Here is a 19,626-nt window from a genome sequence, read left to right as displayed (position 1 = left end):
CAGCTCAACAGGTAGTGATGTCTCCAAAAAAAACATGTTTTATGTCAAATTTAACCATTTCTTTACCCACAGGAAACTGATACACTGCCACCAATAGAAGTATACAGAAGGAGTCCCTCAGGGTACTATGCATAGTCCACTTGTAACGTAACTTCCACCATACGATTGCAAAAAAATATGTTTTCAGTTGTTTTTATAGCTGCAGAATACTTGACAATACCATCACTAATTTAGTTTTGTGTTGTTTATATTTGTTTTTGATTCACGAGTAAAACATCGCCACTAATTACACCACCTTTGCTTCCCCAATTGTTGAATCTGCATGAATTCTTCCCATCCTACCTGCACTTCCTGTTGTTCGGACAATCTACAGGTATCAATGTCTCCAAATATGCATACATTTTAATCAATGACCTGTTTCTTTTCCCACATGAAGCTGCTAGACTGCCACCATTAGGGATACACACAGTAGGAGTCCCTCAGGGTACTATGCACAGTCCACTTTGTATTTATACTTTTAATGTTGCTACAATTATACGGTTAGGAAAAAAAATCCCTTGTCCCCAACTATATGTGGTTTCTTAATTTTGAATTATTTGCCGTTTTATTATTAGTATATTTATTTATTACTGATTGATTGATTTTCTTTATTCTTGATTTGTTTATTTATTTTTCATCTTATTTTGTGTAGAAGAATAATTTATTCATTTTTCTGTTTTTAATAAATGCGTTTTTTGTTTTTTTTGGAAAACCTGATGCGGCCCTGCCTCACCCAGACCCTAGCTCCAGTGGCCAGTGGTAAATTGAGTTTGAGACCCCTGATCTAGTATCTACCTAATATCTTAGCATATCTACAGGTGGATGTCTCCCAATATGCATCATTTTTCATCCACAGGAAACCATTCCACAATGCAACAAATAGTGATAAACAGTAGGAATCCCTCAGGGTACTTTCCTCAGCCCACTTATGTCACAAAGTTAGGTGTTTAAACTTGGACAAAAACAATACCCCAAAGGTCTGCCTAGCCATGAAAAAAAATTGGGAACAATTATGCTTTCAGTCCTTTATTAGCGCTTGACAGTACAATCAGCCTCTCACATCCTGCTTCTGTTTTGTCTTGTTTATATTTGTTTCCCTCTACTTGCACAGCCATTATGTTGACAGCGCATTTGATTCACATCGTTGGAAACTAGACCACCACTTGTCCTCCAAGGGATGAATCCATGGGGTTTCTGTCTTACTCTGCTACCCCCCTCGTCTTATGATTTATTCATATGCAGAGCAGAACATTCTCACAACTCAAGCGGCTCCAATCAGAGCGACTGAATAGAAGCTGGGCAGCATGTACTGTACTGCTAATCCAGACCAATCTGTTTATTTTTAATTATGCTCCACCGTTAATAAAATGTACTGCAGTACAGGGGTACTAATTCAGAAATGGTGGACGATACGGACACTCTAGCGCATGGGTCTCAAACTCAATTTACCTGGGGGCCACTGGAGCTAGGGTCTGGGCAAGGCTGGGCCGCATCAGGTTTTCAAAAAAAAAAAAAGCATTTATTAAAAACAGAAAAATATACAAACCTTTTCAGTGCTTGGGTTCCGATTTTCTACAATAAAAGCTCTGATAAAACATTCCACTGTTCTCAAATATCTTAATTTTTATTTTTCTGCACAAAATCAGATGAAAAATAAATAAACAAATCAAGAATAAAGAAAATCAATCAATCAGTAATAAATAAATATAATAATAATAAAACGGCAAATAATAAAAACTTAAGAAACCACATATAGTTGGTGGGGAGACAAATTATTTTTTCAGATTAAAATGAACAAAGCATTATTAGAGACCTGTAGACATGACAAAACACGACTATAGTCACATTTACACTTTTTTTAATTTACAACATATTGCGCAACTGCAGGGTCTTGAGACACATGCTAACTCGCAAACTAGAGAGCTAGCGACCTAAACGGTAGCCTTCAAGTTATTTCCTTTAAACTTAAATAGCCAAAAACTTACCACTTCCACACGGATAGGGAGGATAACTATTAACAGTTATTTAACCTTTAACATGAACATTAATCAAACGTAATCATTTTTTCTGGGTACATGCTACCATACATCATCCATATCAAACTTGCGCGGGCCGCACTAACATTAAACTTTCATATCAAGACGGGGGCCTCAAACTAGTGTCCTCCACGTGTTTGAGACCCCTGCTCTAGCGTCACTTTTGACTTGTTTTTTTGTACTCAAACGCACCGCAGGCCGCATTCAAACAGCACCGATAGCTAAATCGAGTGTATTTTAGCTGGTGAGGACACAGGCTGCTCATAAAAAATGTGTGACATTCGCTGCATTCACCCACATGGAGACACGCACATGTGCACACACACACACACAAACGCAAATCAGAAAATGTGTGTGTGTGTGCATTGACTTTGACTGTGCGACTGCTTCCTCCTCCATACACAGTCATGTATTTTTCATGCCCCATTTGAAGCTCACTGCGTCCACAGTCCCGACCAAGGTCATGTTGTGCACTGCTTGCATGAAATTAAATGCATACGCTTCATTCATTTTCTTCTTTCTTCATTAGTGTTACAGGTGAGCTGGAGCCTACCCCAGCCAACTTTGGCCAACATTCTTCTTCACAGTCAATCAGAGTCTCCAGTGAGCCTAACATGCATGATATGGGACACGGGAGTAGCTGGAGAACATGCAAAACTCCTCACAAAGATGTTCCTACAGAGACTCAAACCCGGATCTCCAGACTGTGAGGCTAACCACTAAACCAATGTGTGTGTATGTCTTTGTTTCTGTCTCTTCCATTTTCCTTCTTCCTCAATTTGAGGTAAATTTCTGAGTAGGCTTGGGCTAAAAAGAGGCCTGCCTAACCACATTGACGTCACTGGGTTATTACTACAAGCCCCACAATGCACCGTGAGCGCTGCGTTCTAATACAACTCGATAATGTCGGATCTTCATTTCTGTGACGCTCAGCTGTATCCATCACATCGATTAAAGTGCTGGTGATTAATTTCAGGAAGGAAGTGTTGCATTTAGTTAAAATAGAAACTTTATTACCGTATACCGTTTTGCTTTGTGTTCAAATTGTGACATTTTAATACATATGTGAGCAATACTTGGGAAAAAACACAATTAAAGCGGCTATACGGCACAGTAATGACAAATACTCGTTAGTGGAGGCATTTAGAATCAATGAATGAAAAGAAGTTGTGAAAAAATGAGCCAATTTGAACACATAACGATCTCACTCGAGTAGTTGCGGGATTCCCGAGGGTACGCGAATGCATCAAGTCTCGGTACCGCTACCAGCTGCAGCGGCGGTAGCAGCGGCGCATTCTCGCCGTGTTCTATCCAAACAATGACTCCTACTACGGAGCGGAGGAAAGCACGCCAATAGAATGCCTCTGACGGCACCGATTTCGCCGCTATTCCGTCTCCTCACTTAACAAAACCATGTGGATACCTACGGAGCAGGAAAAATACGGCGTCGGTAAGTTCATTGATTTTTTTTTATTTCAAATACTCCTGGATGTGTACTACGCGTGGTGCGTTCACAGACGTGATCGTTTGCCTTTGAGGAATCGGTCTGGCTTTGATTGTTTACTACGGGAGGATGTTTTGATGTTTTTTTTTAACAACAATGGGGGGGAGCATCTTGGCTCTGATGTTGGGAGCTTGACTGCCACATTGCAAAGCAGCCTCTTTTCGTTTGCATGCAGCTTGAATATATATATGTCCAATCTCCTATACCTTTCTTATGTTTATTATTTGCTTTAATAAGCACGAAGATCACTTAAATCTGACACTTCTTGATACATACATGAGGGAAGAGTTGTCTTTTTTAGTGCATTGCTGCAGGTTGTGGAATCAAACAGTGACAACAAACCAAATGTAGGAAAAGGGGGGTTGGGGGGTGTTGGAACACAGGCGAGAATTCCTATTTGCTGCCCCCCCACACATCCTCCACCTCTTCACAATGAGATGATCACAGAGATGTGAGGCACCTAAATGTCTCATAACAATATCTCCTGAGATATGCTCTATGTGTGTGTGTGTATGTGTGTGTGTGTGTATGAGACACTGCAATAATCCATTTCACAGGCAAAAGTGTCACATCAACATTTTTGGTTTGCATTAAACCACCCTGGCCTTGCTCTGACGCCACCTTTACCACCGTGACCTAAAATCAGTGAAGCACAGTGAACAGGGAAGTAGTCCCCGTGTTCTGGCTGCTTCTTTTCCTCGCCTATTTCCAGGAAAAAAAAACCTCAAATTGTACTCTGATATTTTTAAAGACATTTCTAAAAGTGAATACTCATATAAAGCAAGTTAGTCTTGTGAAAATCTTGACAATGATGTGGCGTGCATGAGAAAGTGGAAAGGAAACCGCTGGTCATTTGGTAGCAGCAGTAATCCCTCTGGTGGCTTTAAATGGCTTTACACTCATATTACCCAATACAGAAGACAAAATAAAAAGTCAATAAGACATAAATAAAACTCCTGCTCGTGTGTGTCACAGTGAAAGTGTTCCTATGGGGATATTAGTAGCGGGCGGACAGATGTGTAGAGGACAGGAAGTGGGTTCTGGGCCCAACAGTAGTAGTGGTGTTGTGATTATGAATATCATATTATTGTTAAACCTGCAATAAATTTCAGTATTGGAGATCACTTCCGGTCCTTGTCTCACCAAACACTGACACCTGGTGGCCAAAGTATAGTACTACATGCACTATTAGAATGCTTCCTCTGCCTTGTATTTGTATTTTAGTTAATTTCATATTTAGTTTTATATTTAGTGTTATATTTAGTTCATGTGTATGCTTGAAAATGCTTAATATAGACCAAGAACAAGTACATTTTGCTTAAATCTGTATTTTTTGTGCGATTATTGAACCGTATTCAACCACTTTATTGTTTGTGGAAACCTGCAATCGAGTGACGGATGACTGTAATGAATAAATCATCGCCATTTTATGGTTGAATACGGCTATTATTGGTAAAATATTCATTCAAAAGACTAAGTGTCAGTAAGCGGATGAGACACAGAACAAGAAGTAAACAACAACAAGGAAGTATCCCAATGCTTAAATGTCTTATATAAGTGTAAATGTGACCATAGGGGTGTTACTACATGTCTAGAGGGCTCTAATAATGTTAATAATCATATTTAGAAGGTCATAAACAGTTTTTCAAGGATGACATGTTTACACAATTGAAAATAAAGAAGCAGGGCTCCATAGCGAATAGAAAGTGTTGCATTTAATTGGATTAAATGCCCAACATCCCCTTTCAGTCCCCAGTAACTACATTTAAGTCATGTTCTGGCAGCGCAGCACATCTTTTGTCTTGCTTTCTTTCTTTCTTTTTTTTTTTCTTAAGAGGAAGGAACCCGGGTGTTTTCCTGTTGTGAAACCCACAAAAAAGCAATGTGTGACATGAGAAGCTGTGAGTTGGCAGCGCTGTTGGAGCAGGTGAAGAGCTGTCAGTGCTTCTTATGAGTGACGAGGAGCCGACAGATCAATGAAAGCTTATTGTAATGGGTTCTTTTTTTTACAGTTAGATACTCCTTTTAGGGACTGTTTACATAACGGTTTTGTACGTGCATGACCTTCAGCTTCCTCAGCGAGGCACTTGATGATCTCAATGTTTTTTTGCTTGTTATTATGTTAGAAACCTGTGAAGCTATGCAAGCTGGATACTGACTACTCTAAACGAAGATTCATTCATTCATTCATTTTCTAACGCTTATCATCACAAGGGTCATGTGGGTGCTGGAGCCTATCCCAGCTGTCTTTGGGCGAGAGGCGGGATACACCCTGGACTGGTGGCCAGCCAATCACAGGGCACATATAGACAAACAACCATTCACACTCCATTCACTTAACCTAGCATGTTTTTGGAATGTGGGAGGAAACCGGAGTACCCGGAGAAAACCCACGCATGCACGGGGAGAACATGCAAACTCCACACAGAGATGGCCGAGGGTGGAATCGAACTCGGGTCTCCTAGCTTTGAGCCCTGCGTGCTAACCACCATACAGCCTCCAAGTAGGACTCCTTATTTATGAATCCAATATTTTAAAACCTGGTCAAAACCGTCTAAATATAATTTTTAACATTAGAGCCCTCTAGTCATGAAATAACATCCCTACAGTCACCTTTACATTGGTATGACCCAATATACTAGACATATTAAAAAGAAAATAACACATGAGTCCTTGTTTGTTTTTTTACTTCCGGTTTCTGTACAGTACTTCCTACGGTGACCAGTATAAATATTGGATATCAAAACAACCTGATGGCCGAGGGTGGGATTGAACTCGGGTCTCCTAGCTGTGAGGTCTGCGTCGTCTGCCGTGCAGCCTCGATTATCCATCATGAATCTTTTTTTATTTAAAAAAATGTAAAGCAGATCTACATCAGGATTTCCATTGAATAATTTGCCATAAAAATAGCATACAGACGTGAAGATGTGTGTCAAGGCTCGATATCCCATTAGCAGGTCTTCAGGTTCTGCTTCTACATTCTGTGTGGAGTGGTTCAACAAATGTTAATCCGGCTAATCCTGAATTGACCCCTGAACCCCGACTTGGGGGTCATGGAATAACACCTCATTTATTCATACCAGTCAGAACAGCTGTTGCCCTGCTAAGAATTTGCATGCATTTGATTTAATTCCGTAACATTTGCATAATTAAACTCTGCTTCTTCTTACTCCTTTTTGGAAATTTTGAGTAGGGGCCATAGGAAATACTTTTTCCCCTATAAATTTCAATAAGTAATTAATTAATTAATTTCAACATATTTAGTTCGGGAGGGGGCGGGCTAGTGTTTGTGATGAGATTCGCCAGGATTGAACGGTCTACCTGGGGAATACTTCCCCACACAAACATTCCTGCTCACAATGACGGCATTTCATTCACAGCAAAGACCTCCGCCAAGCGCCAAAGCCCCCCCCCCAGTTTGAGATTCACAACAAATTTTCTTGATGAGTCGCTGATATTTAGCAGAATCTGTTGGAAATTTCTCCTGTATTTCTATTTCCAAGTGCTCTGACTCTTTTTTGTAGAGTTATATGCATCTTTTAAAACAATTCATGTATCCAGACGTTGATCCGGATCACCCCCAAAATTTCATAAATTCTCCATATCCCATTTCCCACAATTCCTGAGAATGTCGTCCAATTCCATACAGTACTCTTCAGGTTACAAACAGATAAATACAGACAAAAGCATAAGCTCCACACTAAAAATACTAATACTACTAATTTAATTTCTACTATGTTACACTCTGTGTGTATGTTAGCGGCCTCGCCTTCACCCACTGAGACTGTATGACTGAAAAAAGGGCTCACACGCCAATATATTATAATTAGCAAGTTCATTTTCATTTATTATGTGATTAATTAATACATTGATTATTTGCTGAACGAGAAATCTTGTCAAGGGCTGCATGGCGGTCTAGTGGTTAGCGTGCAGACCTCACAGCTAGGAGACCAGGCTTCAATTCCACCCTCGGCCATGTCTGTGTGGAGTTTGCATGTTCTCCCCGTGCATGCGTGGGTTTTCTCCGGGTACTCCGGTTTCCTCCCACATTCCAAAAACATGCTAGGTTAATTAGCGACTCCAAATTGTCCATAGGTATGAATGTGAGTGTGAATGGTTGTTTGTCTATATGTGCCCTGTGATTGGCTGGCCACCAGTTCAGGGTGTACCCCGCCTCTTGCCCGAAGACAGCTGGGATAGGCTCTAGCACCCCATGCGACCTGCATGAGGATAAGTGGTAGTAAATGAATGAATGAAAACCGCACTAAACATGATCTCTTCTATTGTGCAGTTGCATCATCACCTCCATTTGCGTTTTGCGCAAAAAAAAGTAAAAGAGATCGGCCGTTTGGGTTGAAACAAACATATAAATACGCTGTTGGGAGTAAATAAGTGGGTGAAATGTGCATTTTCGAACCTTAGTTTGCCTATTTTTACAATTTTGCCTTGGTTCGCCCTCCCTTGTGAGGAAAAGCGTTAGAAAGTGAATGAATGAATGAAATCTTGGCGGTTGAATATGTAAATATAGTAGTAGTATATCTTCTTTTTGCGTGTACGTTTAGCTAATGTGAAAGGGATTCGAAATTCGTCAAGTTCCATTTGATCTTGGACCAGTCAGATAAAGATCAGGGCGGATCGCTTCTTAATTGGAGTGCCGTTTGATGTCGATTCATCTCCCTGACGTGCAGGGGGCGGGGGCTGGACGCTCCTACCGTGGATGAAATGTAAACGGACTCCAGGCCACTTGGTATTAAGGCGCATTACTGCTTTTTAACCTGGAGCGAGACTCTTGCAAGATCAATGAGATGATGTTCATTTGTGATCCCTAAATGGAGAGAGAGAGGGCGGTCATTTATCAGGGGCAAGAAAATAAGTTAAGGCTACATGGCGTCTCCTCATTAAGGCTCCTCTGATGAGGCCAATCAGGCGTGTCATTGCTCATCACAGTGTAGACACATAATGAAACTATCTAATAAGATGGCCTGTGTCAGCAATGATTGATGATTGGAAATAAGAGCTAGACTTATAATCCCCCCTTTTATTCTTACTCATCATCAGGGGGGCACCCGCTTTGCCCCGTCACCCCCAAACTCTCCCTCTCTTCTCCTCAGGGGGGATTAGCAGGTTGTTTTGGAGTGTGTTAACCTTCCAGGCCCATTCCGGCATTATAAGCAATGATTCCGTAATGCAGCCAACCCCAAGGTTTTCTGGACATGGATTTGGGGGAGGGGCTTGTAATTGCTTCCTCGCCTGTCGCCTCCATCTGGAAAAAATGGCAGCCCTTGTCCTCCAATCCCATTGTGTAATGTATGAATAAATGCAGGGTATCTATTAGGTATAGTTGATCTTGGTATGCGCTCCTGCTTTTGAACAACGGTCAGATTACTCCTCATCATTGCCTGGATGACATGATCCACTCTGACAATACTAGTAAACAAGTTGCAGCAACATGCCCCCCCCACCCCGTCGTTCAATTAAACCACGCTCTATTTATAAAACACTTCAAATTGGATTACAGCCGAAAAAAAGGCTGTTTGCTTAAAGAGGAGATGAATTGGAATTGTCCTCTCCGCCATTGTTGTTAGTGACACAGACAAGCATGCAGCAATATTAGTCCACAGCCGTGCATAATGTTATGACAGGCCGGCAGGGGTTGGGGGAGGGGGGGTAGGGTAGGGGCGGCGTGGGCTTTCCTTGCCTTTCCACTCCAGTGGCATCCTTCCCTGGCTTTGCCATGGGGAGTGATTCCCGGCTATTTTTACAGACGCCAATTGCTGGTTTCGTTTCATCGCACGGGTTCAAGACAATAGAAGTAAAAAAAAAAAAAATGGCGGAGAGGAATGGATTCTTACTTAAAAAGCTGCAATGTGTGATCCCTGCGTGAGCGAGGTTAATGGGATGTGTCCTATTAGGAATTCAGCGGCTTAACTGTCGGTAATTTTCCTGCAGAAGTGTTTGTCATCTGTGTGGGCCGAGGGGGAAATATGACTGGCATTCCATTTTCATAAATAAAGGGGTGTCTGCCGTTGACAATCACTGTGATTGACAGGTGAGGGGCGTTGTTAACACGTCAGGAGACGCTTGTTTTTCTTTTTGTTTTTTTGTATTTGTGTGCTGGTTTATTGTCAGAAATGATGACATGTGCTGGTCTAGTGTCGGCCATCCATACCCCGTGGCTGTAGTCCGGTATTGACCATAAAGGAAGTGTAAATTGATCTGTGGGGGCGGGGCGCTTGTGTGGGTGACCCAGTGTAATCGTAATGACCTCAGGGCTTTCATTTGCCCCATAAAGCTCGCTTTGCTGAAGCTCGGGTTCTCCAATGTGCGGCCCGGGGGGCTATTTGTGGCGCTTGGTGGTTTTTGTACTGGCCCACGACACATTCTAAAAATGTAATTCGGCAAGAAAACTAAACTGATCAGCAAAAACTGAAAAATCTGCAGTAATTTTACAAGAATAACATAGTATTATGAGGGAAATTAACATCATTTTTGTAGCATAAAGTTTAAATATTAAAGAAGAAAGACATTTTTTTAGTTATTTCTAGAATTCTATAGCATTTCTCATCGAAGTGCTGGCACTCGCTACTTCCTTTGGCGCCGTTGTGGGTTATTTTGCAACCATGATTAACAAGAAAAGCAGAGGCTTGTTATTGTGGTAATTTGCAAACAAGTACAGCAACTGAGCTGGGTAACATTGACATTTGCACACTTCCACAGCAACGTTTTTACTAACACAGTGTATTAATAATCCGACAATACGAGTACTAGATTGTATGCTGAATGGGAAATGTTTGCGAACTGAAGCAAAATTGTAAAAATAGGCAAACTGAGGTTCGAAAATGCACATTTCCCCCACTCATTTACTCCCAACAGCGTATTTATTTGTTTGTTTCAACCCGAACGACCGATCTCTTTTACGTTTTTTTTTGCGCGAGACGCAAATAGAGGTGATGATGCAACTACACAATAGAAGAGATCATGTTTAGTGCGGTTTTCATTCATTCATAAGCATCATGTGGGGGCTGGAGCCTATCCCAGCTGTCTTCGGGCGAGAGGTCAAGAGGTACATCCTGGTCTGGTGGCCAGCCAATCACAGGGCACATATAGACAAACAACCATTCACACTCACATTCATACCTATGGACAATTTGGAGTCGCCAATTAACCTAGCATGTTTTTGGAATGTGGGAGGAAACCGGAGTACCCGGAGAAAACCCACGCATGCACGGGGAGAACATGCAAACTCCACACAGAGATGCCACTTGTCCGTATAAACGGCCACAAGGTGCATTTTATAAGAGCTCACCCTGCATCTTTTGCTTTTGTATTAAAGCATACCAAAGGAAGGAGGAAGTGGAAAAGCTTGGAGGAGTGAAATTTTAACCCATGCATACGCGTGTACACACTTTGTAAATAGTAAATTGTAAATATTTTATGGTGTTATATTTGTAAATAAATTCTGATTGTATTAGACAACTATTATTTGTGCTTATGTTGTGGCATAATTGTTTTGATAGTTTGGTTGAATATTAACATGAAGGCAAAATTTGTGTCAAAGTGAAAGTTATGCTTGACAAAAAGCTTTTTCTTTCTTTTTTATACTGCTCATTACTAAAGAAGATGAAAAGGTCGAAAGAAACCCTTTTTTTCTGATAACATCTTTCTTTTGTTTCTTTGTTGGCTGCACGGCGGACGAGTGGTTTGCATGCAGAGCTCACAGCTAGGAGACCCGAGTTTAATTCCACCCTTGGGCATCTCTGTGTGGAGTTTGCATGTTCTCCCTGTGCATGCGTGGGTTTTTTTCCTCCCACATTCCAAAAACATGCTAGGTTAATTGGCGACTCCAAATTGTCCATAGGTATGAATGTGAGTGTGAATGGTTGTTTGTCTATATGTGCCCTGTGGTTAGCTGGCCACCAGTCCAAGATGTACCTCGTCTCTCACCTGAAGACAGCTGGGATAGGCTCCAGCACCCTGACGACTCTCGTGAGGATAAATGGTAGAAAATGAATGAATGAATGAATGTTCCATGTTTCCGTATGTATCCCTAGAACACAATATTCTATGTGCCTTGAATTGGCCGCCAGTACTAGAGTAGATGACTATTTTTCACTGTCTCTCATGCACATTTTGTCCAATCATAAGCCTGAAAAAGCAATCATAGTGGACTTCACATGGTGAGATATTAGATGTAAAAATCCACCATGCGTGTTATAAGATATACATGCGTGTACGCCTGGCTGCACGAAATGACACTCATCGATAGCTTTATGTTCTGTTGACCTGTTTTTGGCCGGGGATTTTCAAAAGCGAATCTCAGTTTGCTTTTGGCCGAAATATGCATTTTTAAAATGAATATGTATTGAGATTGTTAAAGACCACACAAAATGGTGTCGTTGCCGGAATAATAATAGTACATAATAATACATAATACATAAACATGCACGCATATGGGGGCTTGGCCTAAATAATTGGGCACTCAGGTCCAGTTTGGGTCACTGGGTTTGAGGATGAAGAAAAGGCCTCCGATGTCTTCAGACCTGATTTGTCCTCACCTTCCTGTTTCCACCGGTAGCTGTACTTCCTGTAGTTTCTTCCTGTCCCTTTTCCCACTTCTGTCTGGTCAAGTGTTTTCATGGCGAGCAGGTTACACCACCATGAATGTCCCTTATCTCACATTCCGCCTCCTGATACTTCTTCACCCCCAGCCCGTTCCGTTATCTCTCCGCTGCAATCCTCACCTCCAAATCCACACGCGTCTGTCCCAGATATTCCGCCGTTAACGCATGTGTTTATTTGTAGGCCATATTGAGTGCATGTGTACGCATGCAGGCTGCATCCCCGGTGAATCTCACCGTCGTCTTGAAGATGATAAAGCGCTACAAACTCTCGGGAGGCTCTTAACCGCGGCGGGTCTTTGTTGTGCGACTTAGTCTGCCTTGCGTCAAATCTATTGGAACATGTTTTCCTTTCGTTGGAGGCATGTTACGCTGAAATGAGATTTGAAAACGGCTTTTTCATGCCTCTCTCGGAACAAAATTGTCCTTTTTTGTGTACACCAACGCTGTTAAATGAGGTTAGCAACGGGCAACGAGCATAACAAGCTGTTTATGTCCTCTGGTCACAGTTTTATTTGGATAATGGTATATATTGGTGTGTCTGAAATAGTACTTTGGATTATTATTGTCATTTTGCAGCCTGCAGCTTTTTTTAATTTTTATTCAGCCAGCGGCACCTTCTTAATTGAACAAGAAAACTAAAAAACAAAATCATAAAAAATATGAATATAGAAAAATATGCAGTATTTTTGCATGACCAAAGTAAAAATAATTAGAAAATTAGAAAAATGTATGAAAATAATGTAATATGATTTTCATTTTATGAGCATAGACCTTGCATTGTTTTTAAAAAATTGTATATTTTTCAACAAGAGACGACAAATGAAAAAAAAAGTTTTATTTCAAATGTTAAATAAAAAAAATGAAAATCAGGTTGCGGAAAAAGTTACAATTTTATGATGAAAAAGTCATAATATTATGACAATAAATTCATAATTTTGAGAAGAACATTTCCAAGAAGAAAACTTATTAAGACAATAAAACAGCAGAAATGGAAAAGACAGCTGGTGTTTTGTAAAAAAAAATATTAAGAGAATTATATTTATTATTTATTTATTATTATTTATTATTATTATATATATATTTATATTTTATATTATATTATTATATTATTATATTATTATATTATTATATTATTATATTATTATATTATTATATCATTATATTATTATATTATTATATTATTATATCATTATATTATTATATCATTATATTATTATATCATTATATTATCAGAATATTATGAGGAAAATAATGTCAGTTTAATAAAATAGAGTTGAAATATTCAAGAAAAAAAGGTTAAAATATGATAAACAAAATAAAAACTTGGAAAAAAAATGGAGGACGAATAATTAAATCAAAACATAAACTATGAGAAAGTCAAAATAGCTTAATAACTTTTTTTATATCACAAAGCTGAGCGGAGTAACAGAACAGAAAGTGCATGCAGAAAAAGATAAAGCTGGTGAATGCTAACCACTCCATCATAAAGAGGTTGCCTACAGCCACAGCTGTTCATGCACAGTGCTTTTTGACAGATATCAGCCATGTGTTTTAGCGGGAAAATAAATCAGCTAATGGCCAATGCAGTGTAAGTACAAGTCAATAGCCCAACACGAGTGACTTTTTAATGCATTGCAGACCAAGCACTAAACGGCTGCCATATTGGCTGTGTACATTGACTGTAAGTTCAAGAGCTGTGACGGTCGTGATATTGATCCCGCTCCGTCACGTCCACTTTCTTTTCTCCATCACGACTCTCTCTCACAGCTCGGCAGCGATTCTGACCTTTCTTTTTTTTTTTCCATCTCCTCTACATTGATGATCCTCTGGCTCTTTGCCGTCCACCTCACCTCTGCTCGACTTCCTCCCCGCCCCTTTGCAACAAGAGGGGCTTTTCATGGCAAGCCCGCCATCGCTCGCTTGCTTTCTTCATGTCTTTTTCATTCCTGCACCAGTCAATTGAAGGAGTGTTGGGTGCGATTGTAATTGATTTTTGTTGCACACGAGTGCTCAGCTGATTGAAATAGCTTTACTCTGTAGAGGGAGAAGGAGCTGTTGCATTCTGCATTCTTCCTATTTCCTTAAAGTGGTGACTCATACAGCAGGCCTGCTTAGAATATGGTCTTTGTAGCTTCCACGCTAATAGGCTTAAACCACTCATGTCCATTGAATGAGGGGTGACGTTTGTAGGGTTGGAAATGTATTATTATTCATTCATTCATTTTCTTGCTGGAGCCTATCCCACCATGGACTGGTGGCCAGCCAATCACAGGGCACATATAGACAAACAGCCATTCACACTCACATTCATACCTATGGACAATTTGGAGTCAACAATTAACGTAGCATGTTTTTGGAATGTGGGAGGAAACCGGAGTACCCGGAGAAAACCCACAAACGCACGGGGAGAACATGCAAACTCCACACAGAGATGGCCGAGGGTGGTATCACACTTGGGTCTCCATACCACTCATCCACCATACAGCCTCCAAGTAGGATTGCTTATTTATGAATCCAATATTTTATAACTTGGTTACAACCGTCTAAATATAATTTTTAACATTAGAGCCCTCTAGTCATGAAATAACATCCCTACAGTCACCTTTACATTGGTATGACCCAATATACTAGACATATTAAAAATAAAATAACACACATGAGTCCTTGTTTGTTTGTTTTTTTTTTTACTTCCACTTTCTGTACAGTACTTCCTACGGTGACCAGTATAAATATTGTATATCAAAACATGTATTTGAATGCATCTTCTGAATAATAATAAATAAATAAATAATATATTTGTATTTTTGTTCATTTAGCCATTTCCTTGCTTGAAAATGCTTAATTTAGACCAAAAATTCGAAGAAAATTAGCTAAAATATGTGCGTTTTGGACTAATAACAGGCCATAACCAAGAAAAAAGGAGCAATGATTTATGAATTAATATGTTTTGAATAACTGTGATGGAGTGAAGCTGCAAAATTTGAAGCTCAAAGTGGAGAACCCACGCATGCACCGGGAGAACAAACTCCACACAGAGAGGGTGGAATTGAACTCAGGTCTCCTAGCTATGTTGCCTGCGGGCTAACCACTCGTCCTATATTATTATTATTATTATTTATTATTATTCACTTATTTATTTATTCGCCCTGTCATTGGCTGGCGACCAGTCCAGGGTGTACCCTGCCTCTCGCCCGAAGACAGATGGGCACCCCCGCAACCCTCGTGAGGATAAGTGGTAGAAAATGAATGAATGAATTCATATTCATTTATTATTATTATTATCATATTGTTGCTGCGGCTGGACTACCCAGCATACCTTGCGGGAATTTGGACATAACAGTTTTAAGTTACGTTATGCTTAGCTGTTGTTTATGAAGTAGTTGATACTATTTGTGATGTGTGATCTTGGTGTGGATGTGATGTTTTTGTTTTGTTGCACTGTGAGCAAGTTTGATTGAATGAGGCCTTATGGGTTAACTGCCTGACACGCTGTTGGATGTGATATTGCACCAGATCCCGTATCGTATATCACCCCCTGCGGCGGCGATGGTATCCCCTTTCTCTCACCCAAAAAAAATCCCACATTAGCTTCAAGCGGCGGTCCTCAAGCCTCCACCTGGTGTCTTGATTTTCTCGACTTCAATCACGCTCCGCCCTCAAGGGAGGGAGTCTGAGGGCTTATAAGTGTTGCGTCTAAAAGTAGCTGAAACGGATCCTCTTTGTGTGGGTAAGTGGGGAAGGAAACCACCGTGGGAGCCTTTGTTTGGCCAACGCATGCCGCACTTTAATATTAAATATTAGTATTCACGTTTCCTACTGTATGTCCACAATACAAGCCTTCGGTTGCAGATGGTTGTCATTCCGTGTGAGGTCCCATGGCTATTCTCGCTAACAAGCAATTTGTGTTGAAAGCTGGCCTCGCCGCATATTATCCATACACACACCGGGCATGGACGTAATCCAGCGTGTGCCAGTTAGCAAACGTTTCACTGGGACTCACGGCCAGATCCTGTTTGACGACAGATGGCTTTGTTGATCAAGTGTTATGCGCGTGTGTGGTGGTGGGGGGGTTTCTTCTTCTTCCCCAAGGGGACTGGATGTGTAAAAATAGCATTGAGTAATCTTCACCGTTAATGGATCGATAATGGAAATATTTTGGGCTCATGTGGCCCCCTACCTATTATTTATCGCACATAATGATCCTGTCAGTGACTCCGTTCTGACCTCGAAATCCCGCTATCATCTTTCAGTCTTTGAGCACTTTGGAAGGAAGATGCTTTCATGCTCATTTTAAAAGTCAGTGATTTGTGTCTTTGAAATAGGACTCTGTTCCTTCGTGGACATTGCTCACACCTGAAGGTATGATAATATCCAAAGTAAACCTGCGGTCGTCCCTCGCCGCTTTGCGCTTCAAATTTCGCATCTTCACTTTATCACAGTTATTCAAAACATATTAATTCATAAATTATTGCTCCTTTTTTGCTTGGTTATGGCCTGTTATTAGTCAAAAACAACCATTCATTCATTCATTCATTTTCTACCGCTTATCGTCACAAGGGTTGCGGGGGGTGCTGGAGCCTATCCCAGTTGTCTTCGGGCCAGCCAATCACAGGGCACATATAGACAAACAACCATTCACACTTACATTCATACCTATGGACAATTTGGAGTCGCCAATTAACCCACGCATGCACGGGGAGAACATGCAAACTCCACACAGAGATGGCCGAGGGTGGGATTGAACTCAGCTCTCCTAGCTGTGAGGTCCGCACGCTAACCACTCATCCGCTGTGCAGCCCCAAAAACAACCATATTTTAGCGAATTTTCTACGCATTTTTGGTCTAAATTAAGCATTTTCAAGCAAGGAAATGGCTAAATGAACAAAAATACAAATATAAGGCATTTATTCAGAAGATGCATTCAAATACATGTTTTGATATACAATATTTATACTGGTCACCGTAGAAAGTACTGTACAGAAACTGGAATTAAAAAAACAAACAAACAAATAATTTTATTTTTAATATGTCTTGTATATTGGGTCATACCAATGTAAAGGTGACTGTAGGGATGTTATTTTATGACTAGAGGGCTCTAATGTTAAAAATTATATTTAGACGGTTGTAACCAGGTTTTAAAATATTGGATTCATAAATAAGGAATCCTACTTGGAGGCTGTATGGTGGTGGATGAGTGCTTAGCACGCAGGCCTCACAGCTAGGAGACAAGAGTTCGATTCCACCCTTTGTGTGGAGTTTGCATGTTCTCCCCGTGCATGCATGGGTTTTCTCCGGGTACTCTGGTTTCCTCCCACATTCCAAAAACATGCTAGGTTAATTGGCGACTCCAAATTGTCCATAAGTATGAATGTGAGTGTGAATGGTAAAATTCTGTAACATAAAAAAAAACCTTCTGTCTAGTGAGATGCTGTACATGTAAGCATACCCGAGATGATGCCCCACTCCTCCGACCAACTCGGGCCTTCTGCTGTGACCTAATGAGCATGGAATTGCTATAAATAGTGGCCCGCAAATGCTAGCAACGCTGCTCTTTTCCTTATACATGTCACGATAATTGCATGTTGTGTATTTGTCCTGAAGCTAAATATGAATAGTCTTCTCCTACATTTGGCATTTACTCACATCAGCGGTGAACACAGTAATGGGAATGATTGACTTGGCAGACATTGATTTGTTGGTGGATGTTTCCAGACATCATCAGTAATGATGCGTCACCCGTAAGCCCCCCCCCCCTCGGGACCCTCATCTGGAGCGGTGCCATAATCCTCTTTGCACAGGGCCCTAATGCAGCAGTAACCTCAACATCACCGCCACCTAGGAATAAATATGGACCCGGGTGGGAGTCGGTCACATTTGTGGATGATTGCATTGATTTTCTCTTCATTTGATAAATCTTCCAGCCGCTTTGTCCCGTCTCAGTAGTTTATGAAGGAAATCCAACGTTTTTATATCACATCATTCCTCCCAGCTGGTCTGGTTAATAGCTTTTTAAACACAATCAGCAGGTAGGTCAACCTAGCAAGGTGATTGGTTGTAAATCACTGGTTGAGAACAACAGCCTGGAATTGGAATACTGGTTATTATTGTAATGGTTTAGTTACATTGAATGGCAATACATGGGGCGGCAGTGCTTGTGATCCAAACCTGAGGGTTGTCGGTTTGATTCCCAGTTCTCTTATCATTGAAGACAGGAAGCAACATACATCAGGATCGTAACAAACGGATGCACCGTCACCAGGCTGAGTCTGTTCAGTTCATTAGAATTTAAAAATGATTTTTATATGTTCCCCCCCCCCCAGCTAGCGCCATCCGTGGAATGGGCACACAAATGAGGTTACCTGCTTGGGTGGGAGGAGAAAAACAAAGATGAAATTAATCACTCCAGCCTTCACCGTCCCCCCCCCCTCCTTCCTCATCTGCATCTCCATCCTGCGGACTTTTTGTGCAACACTTTTATTTAATTACAGACAGCCTTGGTGCTAGCACTCAAATGACCTAAATCGGGAAAACTGGGGCAGTTTGGTGTCTTACTCCACCGCATTGATTTTGTCTGTGTTGGACCTTGGCATGCGCAAATTAGCTGAGCAGTAGGTATCAGCTCGACAAGCTCCCAAGCGCTCTGTCTTGCTTCTGCTGCGGCATTAGCCTAGTTGTAGCTGGCGTGGAGCTGGGGCGCCGCTTCCTCCAATTTAATCTTGCAGGACGTGCAGGGGAGGAATTGGGAATCTCTCTCATTCAGGGGGTGCCTGACAGGAAGAGAGGAATTACCAAACAAATTGGAGAGCAGCCTCTTTTGTTCACGCAGTCACGGTCTCGTTAATGGGCAAGATTAAGCGCACAGCGGCTCCGAGTTGAAGTTGAAACAAAATTCAAAGTAGACACGGGGGATTTTCGGTGACGGTGGAGTGTTGGTTAATTATTTTTCCGCTGCGAGATGGTTTGAGTGACGTCTCTCTCGCTCCCTCTGGAACAGTCCAGTGGGATTCCGATACAGCTCATCCTCATCCATTCCACCCCCCCTGGAACAATCCTTTGCTATGCACCAGCCGGTGGCATGCAGAGGACAGCAAAATAGCCCAGACAACAGCTGAACCCCCTCTGATGGAATGTTGACTGCACTGTACACTTATGTTGGTGTTTCACTGATGTTTACAGCTTTAGGGGGCCTGGTGGGGGGGGGGACGATCAACTACACAAACATGAGCACGTGGCTCGACAGTTATACTTGATAACCGCCGCCTTTTATAATAAACATCCATAGAAAGACTGAAATAATCAACAGCAGGTTCACTCCCTCTGCCGCAGAGCAGCGGTTATCAACTGGTGGGTCACGACCCAAAAGTGGATTTTCATCAATTTTCGAGTCTTTGCCAGGTCAAAAAATCAAATAAATTCTTGAATTTTA

At 41.2% G+C, this 19,626-nt stretch overlaps 1 protein-coding gene across 4 annotated transcripts in view; it reads left to right on the top strand.

Moving 5' to 3' along the window:
* Positions 1–3,352: 3,352 nt before the first annotated feature.
* Positions 3,353–19,626, top strand: part of dock4b (dedicator of cytokinesis 4b) — an 88,632-nt gene continuing 72,358 nt past the window's right edge. For all 4 annotated transcript variants that reach the window (XM_058078052.1, XM_058078051.1, XM_058078054.1 and 1 more), the window contains exon 1: positions 3,353–3,525. In XM_058078052.1, the coding sequence (XP_057934035.1) occupies positions 3,489–3,525 (37 nt within the window). In that variant the 5' untranslated portion in view covers positions 3,353–3,488. The remainder of the gene's footprint in view (positions 3,526–19,626) is intronic.

The sequence above is a fragment of the Doryrhamphus excisus genome, chromosome 7, assembly GCF_030265055.1.
Source record: "Doryrhamphus excisus isolate RoL2022-K1 chromosome 7, RoL_Dexc_1.0, whole genome shotgun sequence".
In the NCBI taxonomy this organism is placed as follows: domain Eukaryota; kingdom Metazoa; phylum Chordata; class Actinopteri; order Syngnathiformes; family Syngnathidae; genus Doryrhamphus; species Doryrhamphus excisus.
The sequence above is the reverse complement of the archived record's forward strand: the minus strand, read 5'-3'. Positions and strand labels throughout refer to the sequence as shown.